This window comes from Platichthys flesus, chromosome 9 (assembly GCF_949316205.1).
Source record: "Platichthys flesus chromosome 9, fPlaFle2.1, whole genome shotgun sequence".
In the NCBI taxonomy this organism is placed as follows: Eukaryota; Metazoa; Chordata; class Actinopteri; order Pleuronectiformes; family Pleuronectidae; genus Platichthys; species Platichthys flesus.
Genome location: NC_084953.1, coordinates 3,593,010 through 3,605,820, shown reverse-complemented (window position 1 = coordinate 3,605,820; position 12,811 = coordinate 3,593,010). Strand labels below are relative to the sequence as shown.

General features: G+C 40.6%; 1 protein-coding gene across 3 annotated transcripts in view; it reads right to left on the bottom strand.

The window, feature by feature from the left end:
* The window catches only part of fnbp1l (formin binding protein 1-like), a 37,030-nt gene that overhangs the window by 5,475 nt on the left and 18,744 nt on the right, over positions 1 to 12,811 (bottom strand). For 2 of the 3 annotated variants that reach the window (XM_062395974.1, XM_062395975.1), the window contains exons 2-15: positions 10,758 to 10,873; positions 10,122 to 10,172; positions 9,322 to 9,469; positions 8,026 to 8,088; positions 6,885 to 6,989; positions 5,983 to 6,111; positions 5,299 to 5,445; positions 4,923 to 5,150; positions 3,908 to 4,123; positions 1,461 to 1,570; positions 1,025 to 1,157; positions 723 to 817; positions 439 to 617; positions 284 to 321 (exon numbers count right to left, since the gene is read on the bottom strand). In XM_062395974.1, coding sequence (XP_062251958.1) covers positions 284 to 321; positions 439 to 617; positions 723 to 817; positions 1,025 to 1,157; positions 1,461 to 1,570; positions 3,908 to 4,123; positions 4,923 to 5,150; positions 5,299 to 5,445; positions 5,983 to 6,111; positions 6,885 to 6,989; positions 8,026 to 8,088; positions 9,322 to 9,469; positions 10,122 to 10,172; positions 10,758 to 10,873 — 1,758 coding nt within the window. The remainder of the gene's footprint in view (positions 1 to 283; positions 322 to 438; positions 618 to 722; positions 818 to 1,024; positions 1,158 to 1,460; positions 1,571 to 3,907; positions 4,124 to 4,922; positions 5,151 to 5,298; positions 5,446 to 5,982; positions 6,112 to 6,884; positions 6,990 to 8,025; positions 8,089 to 9,321; positions 9,470 to 10,121; positions 10,173 to 10,757; positions 10,874 to 12,811) is intronic. The other variant, XM_062395976.1, reaches the window with a different exon arrangement.

The window sequence follows — 12,811 nt, the reverse complement described above, 5'->3', positions numbered from 1 at the left end:
AGTAGCCTGGTCAAGTCCAAATCTATAAAAGAACAATTCTTCTGACAGTTTGACTTGTTCTCACTTAAATAAATTATATTACATAGAATACATAGATTGGTATTGGATGTATTTATAGGACAATGAGGTAGATTGAGCAATTTGAATAATCAGGTTTGTTCTGGTTAGATTTGAAAGGATATCGTCTCCTGTCTGCAGCAATTATAATATAAGAAATTTCTAAATACTACACACAGGGCTTTTAATTAAATACTGAACAGGTCGAAAAACGAGTTGACGTTACCTCATCTTCTGCCATCACCAGCGTCCCCTCGTTCTGACCTATGAACCAATCACAGCACAGTGAGATGCTCTCAAACGTCTCGGTACAGTACACACATCACAAACTCAATGCTATAGGATCATAAATCACAGACACTCTAGGCTCTTTGTTCTTACCTCCAAATGAGTAGAGTGCTTTGCAGTGTCCGATGACCGGCAGCGGGTCGTCGTCATCGAATTCATCGTCAAACTCGTGAGGGTCCGGGTTTGGGTTCCCGGGCTGTGCGGGACTGGGGCGGCGGGGGTGAGGCGTGTGATGCTCCTGACTGGTGTCATCTGTGTAGCTGCCCTCAGGGCTGATGGGTAACAGGAAGAAGGAGTGAGTGTTGTGTGAGATATGGATCTATGTGATACAGAAGTTCTGATACTGAGTAGCAGGGCTTGTTTTGAAATAGTTCTACCTTTCTCGGCCTTGAGGGGCTTGATGGTGATTGTCGGCGCTGTGTCTCCTGTCTCCTCTGGAGCTGTGCTTTCCCTCCACCTCTGATAACCAAGTCTGTCAGCAGGGAAAAGCACATGACCACATTCAAGTACATATTTTAATTGACTAAACCATCATTCACACCACACAAGTATCTTTTAACATTTTTGACCAGGAGGTGGTGCTATTATCCCCACAAGCTGTTAGAACCTGCATTTGAATAGAATTTAAATCATGCTCATTTATAAAAAATCATTTTAATCCAGCGTCTCTCTTCTTTACCTCATTTTTGTGGAGTTCCGAGCGCAGTCTCTCCATGTTACAAATGGTCTCTGATATTTTGGGTTGCAGGCTGATGGGGTCTCCCATCTGTGGGTTCTTCTCATACACGTCCTTCATCTTGTTCAAGGCATCTCTGACAGAAACACACAAACATGCTGTGAGGTTAAAAAAAGACTTAAAAGTTAAAAACCAGAGTTTATCTCTAATAATCAGCAGGAAACTTTTAAAATATGAAGAACCGGAGTTTGGAGGATTTGTTACAGAAGCAGTTCTTCTGGTTATGGAAGCCGGGGATCATGGGTTATACAGTCGTGTTTCAGTTCAGTGAGTAGAAAAATGAATACCCATGTGCAGCTGCAGAGGGCGCTGGTGCTCAGTCAAAGTTACATAGAGTTCCTTTAAGGATTTGGTCCTTGTGTAGAGTTGAGCATCTTACCTCTGATCCTGCTCTTTCTGGAGCTCTCTGTTGAGCTCGTCGATCTTCTGCTGCAGCCTCTTCCTCCTCTGCTCGGGGGGGAGGTGACTGAAATCCTCCAGAGATGGAGCCTGGTGAGGAGAAGCAGCATTTTAACATCTCTTCAAACCAAGTCAGGATAAAGTTGAAGATGTTAGGAGATTAGCCCCGGGTCGGAATAAAGATAATTGCACATGTTCCTCTGGAGTGTGGACGGATCTGTTAAAACTATAATTACACCACTGAATGGTTTCCACGATGGTTGTTGAGGCCAGATGCTGCAGATTGGTCTGGTTACTGAAACCACTTTCCATAGAAGGAGATTTGAAAATAAACATGTCTAATCAACATGTAGCAACTGAAATAGTTAATTACAGTCAAATAATCTCCTGGATATTAATGCCACTCGCTCAGTTTCCAAATTACCTCACTGATAAATCAAACATCACGAGACACGTACAAGTTGAAAGTTATGACCATGAAACTAATCTTTTCTGGAGTTTTCTTTCATATCACATGATCTTCCTCTGCAGATTAAATTTGCCCAGTTGAACAGTACTGAGCAAATGTTTAAGGCACTTTGATGGAGGGAGAACTAAACATCTGCCATGACACCAACAGTGTGATCAGTTGAACATCTGCAGCTCTACAATGACCCAAAACATATTCATTAACATCAGTAAGATGTATCCCACCCCCTACAAAATGTTTAAATATACATGACATTACTTTTAAACACATCCTCACGTTTTGTTGGTGCCTAAAACTTCTACTTAGAACTGCAGAAGTTTAAATTAATTTTTCTGAGTATGTTATGGACGTCTCTCATCAGAGTTGGGAATTTTTGCTTGGGACCTTGGGAACAGCAGTTGTTGAAAGGAATAAATGTATTTTCAATCAGTCAATATGGCTGAATACTTTTTTCCTTGTTCGTCTAGTACTTGGTATTCCAACACAATTTATTAAAAGCAGTTGTTCGTCTGTGTTTCATTCTAAAAATAATAATTAGTATAGAGCTTGCAGAACAATGTGGATTTAACTGGTGGCTCTAAAACTGGGGAACTCTATTTGCACTTAAGAGGCTGTAACACATTTGTAGTTTGGTGAATATTATTTATCTGAGTGCAGGAAAACTATTCTAACTGGGGGAGGAAAACATTAGCTAACCATCACTACTGGGTGTATATACTGGACACTATGGGAAGTCCTAAACGGTGTAGGACACACTACTGGGTCTTCATATAGCTACTCTCTACACAGTCACTCACTTACCATCTTCACTGACCACTGACGCATTAACCATCGCAGTAAAAGGAGACACACAACATTGAATGCTGGTTAGTTGTCAGTGATTTAAAATAGCTGCCTGTCGGTGGAACAATACACAGACAGGAGAAAACAATTGTAAACCAGGAGGCTCCAATAGTTCATATATTAAATAAGAAGTTCAATACTTAATGATTAATTAAAGACAGCTACACTTGTTATAGCAGAGGTACTTGTACATTACACGTATGTATATTAACTACTGGATATTGACTCTGTCCTCCAGCTGTACAATGATTCATTTCTGGGTTTGTCTCCTGCTTTCATTCCAAACAAAGGACGTATTCTTGTGAAGAAACATTTACATGTTTATTTCCTGATTATGACTTCTTCTTTATGTCTGGTGAAAAAGGAAAATGTATGCTATAAATAGTTTTAAAATGGATTCCTGTGTGCTCCTTTTAATTTTTATACTACTATAGAGTAATGTTTTAACAGATGGTCCCATGTTCAAACGTAATCCTGCTGCTGACCTCATACTGTAAGAAATATTAGAAGATATATAAAAAAGACAACGAGGCCGGTGTTACAAGTTTGTGTTAAACTGTCTGGAAGCAGGAAGTTCTGTTTCACCACAAACTGAGACCGTTAGTGCAAACACAACAATACACATCACTGCAAACTCACACAAAAGAACATCAAAGCATAACAACTGATGTTGGTAAATATCCCCCCCCCCCAAAACAACAACTGTGCAACCACTAAACCGTTCAAGTCCCTAAATCACACAACACACCATGAATCACCAAGGAGCCTCCACCTTGTGATGGGAGAAACCAATCTATTGAGATTCTAATAAATAAATAAATAAGGGAGAAAAAAAAATCACAAAATCAAAGGAAATAGAAAGAGAGAAAGAGACAATCATCAAAGACAAAAACAGATGAATGAGTGAGAGAAGCCTTACCACAGAGTGTCTGCAAGTTTTCAAATTAGGAAAATATGATTCAAATCAACACCAGAACAGCTTTAAATTATTTAAACGTGTGTTTAACACATATTAATCCAGAACCTGCAGACACTGTGTAGGGAATATATAAAGAAAAACAAATCATATCAACCTGTCTTGATCAGACACACTTCAACACTACTTCCTTTCTCACCCCTCTCCGCAGGGCCTTCAAATTCTGGGGTATTCTGGGTACTGTAGTCTTTATCTCAGACAGATAGTGGCTCACAAGGTCAGAACCGAACCGGGATGCAGGGAATGGGTGGGAGGTGGACCGGGGACGGGTACGGGAGCGGGAGGAGGAGGAGGAGGAGGAGGAGGAGCGGGAGGAAGATGATGGAGGAGGAGGAGGAGGACAAGAGGAAGGGGACTGGGGGGGACAACAAAATTCAATATTAACACTAATCAATTCAGCTTAATTTATGTCAACAAATTAACAAATAGCTACAAACTCCATCTTATCTTCATGCATCGATTAGGATTCATCATCTGACAGATCTGAAGACAGTCAGAGGGTTGTTTGGTCACCGTCAATCAGATCTTGGCAAAAATGTTAATACCTATTGTTTCCTTTTCAGTACAAGCTATTTACTTTCTGGAAAAGTGAAGTTTAAGATCAGGGCCTGAAAACTCGTGTCTGGAACACACCTCAGAAATCGTGGCAAGGGATCGCATGACGTGAACATAAACCAACAGCCGATGGGTAATGATTAACCAGGGATGTCTGTATGAAGAGGGTCAAGGTCCACACAGAATATACCACAGACGGAGTGTGAGACTATTTTTTGACCAACAACGGAAAGGAGACAAAAAACTTTAAACTGGAGACAAGCTGAGAGGCTGTGTGGACAAAGTGAAACACTTATCGTGATTCGTTCTAGAAACTTTGCATAGTTAGTTGACAATGTGACTGACAATGTGACTGATAAAGCTTTACGATGGGTTGGGCTTTGTTATGTACACTTGCACATATTGAACTCAGGAATCTGAAAAGAGAAATGATTACAAACATGTCTTTAAAAATCTGTATTTATATATAAGAGTAAAACTCCCTCTTATTTAACTGTAGATGATGAATATGAAATGAATCAGTTCTTCTATATGAGATGACCATGTAACCTTGATTTGAAGCAACAATGAGCATCATTATCTCATTATATCATTATTACCTTTGGTTTCTTCCCAAACAGCCACAGCTTGTTCTTGGTTCTGCTCGTGGGATGTTTCGGGTCTGATCTCGGTGCCGGGCTCCCGTCTTTGTCTCGTTCTCCTTTAGGCGTGTTGCTGATGGTCCCGTCTGAACCCGACCTGCTCAGATTCTGGCTGAAGTCCTCAAAGGGGAAGTCGCCTGGAGGGTCGAAGCCGGACTTGAAAGACTCCACGACAATGAGTGAATCCTGGGACACGAGATTCAGAAAGAGAGGAGACATATAAAACAAGTCAAATGAATTTCTCCTCACCCTCCTCCCATCCCTCCCCTATATTTAGTGCCAGTTCATTGGCACAGGACAGTTTTCTCTCTCCTTCCCCGACTCTGCTACACACCTTTCGTTCATTGACAGCTTTGGCGGCAGAAACCATTCCTTCTAGACATTTGGAGACGATGGGAATGACTCTCCGCTCCGCCTCAGCAAAGCTCCGGTACGTCTCGCCCAGCTTCACCGTCCGACGTTCATCCATGTCCTGCAGATTCTGTAACACAGAGCGGAGGAAATGGATTGAACACCAGCAACAGGCCAAATGCTGCACTGTTTACACGAACACTGATCTCCGTGTTGTTTAACAACGTGTCCCGAGTGGGAAGCTCTTTTCCTGGGACATGGCAGATATCCACTCAATATATCAGTAATGGTTTACATGAGACACGCTGCTAAGATAAACATTTAATGGGGCACTTTACAGGCTGCTGCACTTTCTCTAAACAAGATCCTGGTTCAAGTGAGGAATGATTCACTACATGTCATCCAGTTTGTCAGTGTGAAGCTAATTTCAAACATTATAAAGGGATGAAACTAAAAAACACACGAAAATCAGAACGGTACACAGCATAAGTAAGTACAGAACATGCTGTGGTATCTCTCTGTTGCTTATTGATGAAATCTTCTGAATACAGAAAGTTTCAATAAAGCCAATACATCAAAAGCTACCTCATCACAGCTTGATAACAATATTTAATTGAATTGAAATGACTGTCATTGTATAACACTTCATACGACATGTTTGGTTTACCTTGAAGATGTGTGGAATGGCGTTGTTGAAATGTTTCCACTGCTCTCCGTTGAAGTTCTGTAGCTGAGCGGCGTATTCGTTCTTACTCTCATCGGCCATGTGAGTCCGCAGGTATAACTGGGCTTTGGCCTAAAAGAAAGAAAAAGATAAAAAAAAAGAAACATTATATTCACACGAGCTGATGTCAAAATTACAATTCTATATTTTGGGTTCTGTTTTCAATGTGAACACACAACACAGAACTCTAGAGGCCTCATTGACAGAAAAGCTGCAAGAGAAGTTCAAAATATTTTCTAATGGAAGCTTTTTTTGAATGAAAATGACTTTTGGGGAAAACAGCTCATTTACTCCTTTGTTACTTCCATGGTTACATTTGTTTATAAATTAGGTCACTTAAAATAACAACGATATGTGGACAGTAGCTCATTTAAAAAAGATAAAAATAAAGTCATACTGGGCTGGATTTTCTGACTTCACCTCAATTTCAAACTGTTTATTTCCCTTCAAACTTTAGGTCTAATTATACAGTGATCATGTGGGGGGGAAAGAACAGCGATGGTATAATTTCATAGGCACCAATTACACGCTTCTAACTTTAAGTAAACCAAAATACTGGGCTTAAGGGGAGTGAGGTGAAGTCACTGTAGTTATTTTGTTGCTGAATTATCAAACTTACAACGTGGATTTAAAGTCAGTGAATGAGGGAAAAGTGTGTGTTTATCATCCACTAGTTAAAGGGTTTAAATGTGGCTCGATCTTTGCTGCGAGTCAGCGAAGAATAAATAAACATGCTAATATTATGATAGCAAATAAAGAAACAGAAGGCGAGGACAAATTATAACAGCAGCCTGGAGATGATAAGGAGATTTACAGCAGCGGTGTAGCAGGTGGGAGCTTCCTACCTTCTCCACTTCAGATTTGGTGGCGTTGATGTCATTATCTAACCGGTCGAAGGTCAGCTGGCATTTCTCTGCTTCTTTACACTCCCTCTCAAACTTCTTTTTACTCTACACAACAAAAAGAATACACAGGGATGACACAATGTTGAATCACAAAGAATAAACTATTCATCATAAAGCACTGTCTCCATTACTTATACATTCAAAAGACAAAATAAAACTGGAAATATGTAAGAATGGGAGGAGAGAGAGGTACGACGGAGATGAATCAGAGAGTGATAGTTTACTTCCTGCCCAGCCATCTGGGTCACATCAGTGGTGAAGGAAACACTGTGAATAGCTGAGACATTACAATCGAGTCACCAGGTATCGTTAAAGTCGTGCAGACCACACACGGGAACACTCTCAATCAGATGTTGGGCAGTAGAGCAGATCAGCTCGTGGGCTCCAGGCCAGGACACGTGACTGGAGGTGTATTATGTCCACATTTAACAAGCAGCAATCAGCCTTTTTTCCCTTTGATGTAATTGTGGTGGTCAATTACAAGTCCGGCAATGAGCAAACTGTTAGAAAATAACTGTGCACGTGCAGCTGAATGACCTCAGACGTGACCGAATGGAACCTCACTCTGGAGCCTTGGAAGGGGCAGAAAAGAAGGGTGTCATGGTCCAAATGTGGCACATGGGCCCTGCTTTGATCTGTAGTGTGTGTGTGTGTGTGTGTGTGTGTGTGTGTGTGTGTGTGCGTGTGTCCTGGGCCCTGTCCTCAAGTCCCTGTGGTGTGGGAAGTTTGCCAAGAAGAGAAGAAGGACACTGCTGTCTTTTCACAGTCAAGAACAAACATTTAAATATCAAACTTTACATATATTTGAACAGGACAGGACAGAGGAGCCTGTAGTTCTTATTCCTGATGTAAATCCATACACGAGTGCCAGAAATGTCTTGCTTGTGTCTTCGCCAAATCACGGTATGTGTGGAATTGGGCTGAAATGCACAGAACCCCCCATTTGACCTGCAGTTACCTTTTTGTTAGCATTTCTTGGATTCCTCTTGCAAACAAGTAGGAAACGAGTGCAGCTGGATGTCCCCAAGTGAATATTTACACTAAACACTTTCCACCTTCCCCTCCGCCCCTCCTCACTTACGTTGTCCATCTGTTTCCAGCTATGATCCAAATACTGCTGGGCCTTCCTGCCCTCCTGAAGATGCTGCTCAATTGCAGACAAACACACACACACACACATACAGACAGAAACACAAGAAAATTCACATCAATATACAAAACCACAATCATATGCACATATAAAAAGACAGGCAGGAACAGTTTGCGCAACATACATGATAAAGATCCAGAGGTGCATAAAAGTGCTGAGGCCGCAGCCACGGATTAACTAGAGTCCAGTGACTAAAGCAGTTAAAAGAACAAACCGAGGACGAATCAACTGTGAACCAGCTGCTTGTAAAAGTTGAGTCAAAGATTTGTGAAAGTGAAAAGATTTAGATCAAGTATGAATCATTAAGAAACCACAGTTTTCATGTTGTGTTAGGAAAAAATCTTGTCAATCTACTACAACTTCTCAAGGTCAAATGTGAACTTTAATGCTTTACTTTCACTTTACACTGAGGAGACTCCCTGTAAGGTTCTAGGGATTTAATGAAGTCATGACAGCTACTGACCTTATTTATAAAAACTGTATAGTAACATTCGACTGATCAAACTCCATCCTGCTCATTAAGAACATGTGATGTGATTAAAAGCTCCAGAAAGGTTGGGAGAGACTATTAGAAGAAATACTCCTGTCCAGTCTACACACATACTTTTGTCCAGACACACAAATAGTAATTGTTGAATTAAAACAAATTTAATGAAATCAAAATGTGAAGTATAACTATATTGATATTGTGTGTCCTTCAACACCAAATCAGTTAATCCATGACTAAAGTTAATGTTTGTACCAAATCGGAAGAGAATCCCCCATCGCATTAACAGGAAAAGATAAAAATATTTGTTATTCTGATTTCACGACAGCCATATGAAGAACAAGTTAATAACTTGGAAGAATAGCTCGTAACTTTGTACAACAACATTAATAAACAGGCAACTGGTGAAAATTTATGGGATTTTTGATATTTTACAGCACAAAACAAGATGAAGGTTCAGCTTCCAAATCATGTGGATCTCAGATTTTCAGTTTATAGCATCTGCAGATGGTCGGTGAGGTAAACGACAGATGGTTGACATTACATCTGACATATTCTTCCTCTTGACTGGAGCCAAACAGAAAACAAATCCATATACAGAGGATGCAGGCGGAAGACAGCAACATTTGTTTTATGACAGGAAGCAACCGGTTTCCTGGGAACTGAACCCGAACCTTATGTGACTTTTAATTCAATAATATCCATAAAACAGTGAAGTATGGACATGAGAGGGAACTCACATGCTTCCTCTCAGCTTTGAGGTCTTGACTGTAGGTCATCAGCTCTCCGTACACCTTGTGAGCAATCTCCTCCGCCACCACCTCCCTCTGACCGGCATAGTCATTAAGTTCATTCAGTATGGAGTAGAACGACACACATGATGTGAACCTGCACGACAGACACACACACACACACGGAACATGTGTTAAACACTGCACATACTTCGCTTCCTTTCTGGTCTGCAGCCGCCTACATATGCTACCATGCAGTATCCAACCAAGACAAAGGTTAAATGACACACTGCTATCTGCTGTGTAATATTAACAAAGGACAACTGTATGTTAAAAGTAAAGAGTATTTTTGCACATGCTGCAGATGAGAATAAATCAGAGCTGCAGCTTCACCTTTGAGCACTTTTATGATAATTTGAATCCCTTTTTTTGTTCAGTCAAAAAGTGCAAAAAAGAGATTCTTATTATTCCAATGGCAAATTAACTTTTTTGAGGATAATAATGGAGATTGGAGACATTAGGCTTAATTACTTTGTTTTACTCTTATTTGTTTCCAAGTCTGTTGTATATAATGAAAGCTAGGGGAAGGACACTGAGGTTTTGTGGTGTATGTAAAATAAATGATTTCTTACAACACTTTTTTATTGCACTTATGTCAAAAGACTAATCAAACTCTTTTTAAAATTGTAAATTTTGCAGACAATTCATGAAACCACATTGTGTCGAGCTAAAAAAAATGTCTCTGGCAGAAAAGGCATGCAGAAGTAAATAAATAAAAGACATAGAACATGTCTATTGACTCTTCTCACCTCGGCTCCTCCTCCTTGGAGCGTTTCGGGCAATATTTCTTCACCAAGCTCCTGAAAAGAGAAAGAGAAGCCGACCTGGAGGTTATAAATACTGTCTGATATTTTACGCATGGTGGAGAGGACGGTAAACAAACAGAAGAGGGAGGCAGTCAAAGAGGAACACACACACTAACACACACACAGCGCGCAAGAGAGCGAGAGAGACAGAGGATCTCGGTATATTATTAAAAAGAATCAAAGATTCCAACACATCAAAGAGTTTGCCTGTCCATTTCCTCAGGCTCTAAAAATACCAACTGCAGCAAATCAGCAAGTTAATGATTTAACTAGAGCGCAGTGTATTTCTTTGTGTGTGTGTGTGTGTGTGTGTGTGTGTGTGTGTGTGTGTGTGTGTGTGTTGTTGTATGGGTGTATTCTGAAGGGATTTCCTCTTTGAAATCACTCTCGTAACAACTGGGACAACTGGTTCTTAATGATGCTGGATTTGTGCATGTTGAGTTGTACTGCAACAGAGAATGAATGACAAATACATAAGTCACTAGACATCCCGTGGGGAGGGTGTGTGTGTGTGTGTGTGTGTGTGTGTGTGTGTGTGTGTGTGTGTGTGTGTGTGAGAGTGTGTGTGAGAGTGTTTACCGTAGTTGCTTGGCATAGCTTTGCTCAATGTCCAGCCTTTCCTTGACAAACTTTGAATAGCGCTCGAGAAAATCAATCCCCCACTGAGTGTGTTTGTCCAGATTATCAAACTGGTCCTGAGGATGGAGAGGGGGGAGGGGGGAGGGGGAGGGAATTAGTATTTTTTGACTCATACAAATTGGCAGAACAAAACCAAATCACTAACACACATTCTTCAGACTCAAACACCATTTAAAAGGATTTAGGAGCTGGTGAAAGTGACTTGATAACAGGTTCACTTGGTTTGATGACAGGATGGAAAACTGGTCACATGACTCAGCAGTCTTCCTGGATATGACTCCTCACACTAATAAAACACACATGTCCTCCAGCCAGCGGCAACATGAGCTTCCACAATACAAATCACAACCTCTACAAACTACAAATGAGACAAATGTGAAAAGTCATGGAAAAACTAAAAGATGATTATTTCTGTCGGCTTGTTTTTCTCTCATCCCTTGAGCTTTCATCCATCGGATTCAAGTTTACTGACATTCTCATGAAGAGACCAAAGGATTCCAGTCTAAAGCCCCGTTCGGACTGGATATATTGCTCTAGAGGAGGCACAATAACTTCAAAATGGCCTCCACTAGTCAGTGATTTCAATCCCATTCAGAGTGCACATGTGGGTCATTTTGCAATCCTGGTAATTATTACAGCTGTTTTTTACGATGTGATGAGCCTCTGTTCTTCTGTTTTTTGATAATATGACAGATAAAGGCCTATTTCAGAACCATTAGATGACCTGCTCATCAAATATGCTCTCAGCTTCAGGTGGGAACTGAGATTCTCATCTGAGACCATTCATTTAGCTGATTTTGCCCTTTCTGTTTACAATCCATACCAGGGATGTGCAGACCACCATCACTGGATTACTTTAAAAAGATCTGAACCATCCTTTCCCCCTTTTGATTTCTAAGCAGATTCTTATTCACAATCTACCACATTGATACCCACTTTAACTATAATTCATGTTTTTGTGTGATAAGATTTGACTGACTGGCTCTATTTCACCTCTTCCCCTCCACACATCCCCCTCAACTCTCTTGCGTTCCCTTGGGGAGGCTTTGTCTCGCTTTCGTCTTTGTCCTGCTGAATGTGCATGTCAATTACAGACCATATTCTGTTCCCTTATGCTTAAAATGGTTAAAATGCCATCCGGAGCCGGGAATTAAATCACAGAGGAGCACAAAGAACATTTTATTCCCACTCCCAGAGTGTGATGTTAATGCAATTTGAATTGGGTATAAATTACACAGTCCTTAATATCTAGAAATTCTTCTGTTTCTATTATCAACATCATTCATTTGGCTCTTGATTTAAGATCATGAAAATATGTTGTGCATTATATCGACCACATCTCCACCATGCTGGTGTCAGATTGTTTGTGTCTTCAGGACAGATAGACTGGCAACAATGGCTCTGCTCAACTGGAAAAGCACAATCATTTATAGCTCCCTGAACACACACACACACACACACACACACACACACACACAAACACACACAACCCCACACACACAACCCCACACACACACACTTTTGTAGCGGTTGATTTGTGGTGAGATGTATATTTGTACTGACAACAAACATATCCACCCTCTTCCCACCATGTTCTGTCTGTTATTCGACCATTATATGATGTAGTTTAGGGTAAAGGGTCAGAATTGTGGTTTTATAAATTCATTCATTACTTTAAGCTTCAAAAGGCAAATTTGAACTAAGGTCTCCAATATTTTTTCATATTTTACCAGATCATAAGTTACCAGATGACTGGATAAAATGAAAAATGTGAGGCAGCGACTTGCCCTTTGGCGAGATATCCTCTCTGAGTTATGTTATTATTGTGTGGTCGTGCATTTGCCAGCAAGGTTCTATGTTTTTTCCATAGTGGCTCTGACGAGGACACACACCATCGGACAATTTGTTGCTGAGGAGCAACATTTCTCAGGCATCAAGTTTCCTGCAGTATTTATAAGAAGACGACTCAACGTTAACATTCTCAAACTCTTTCT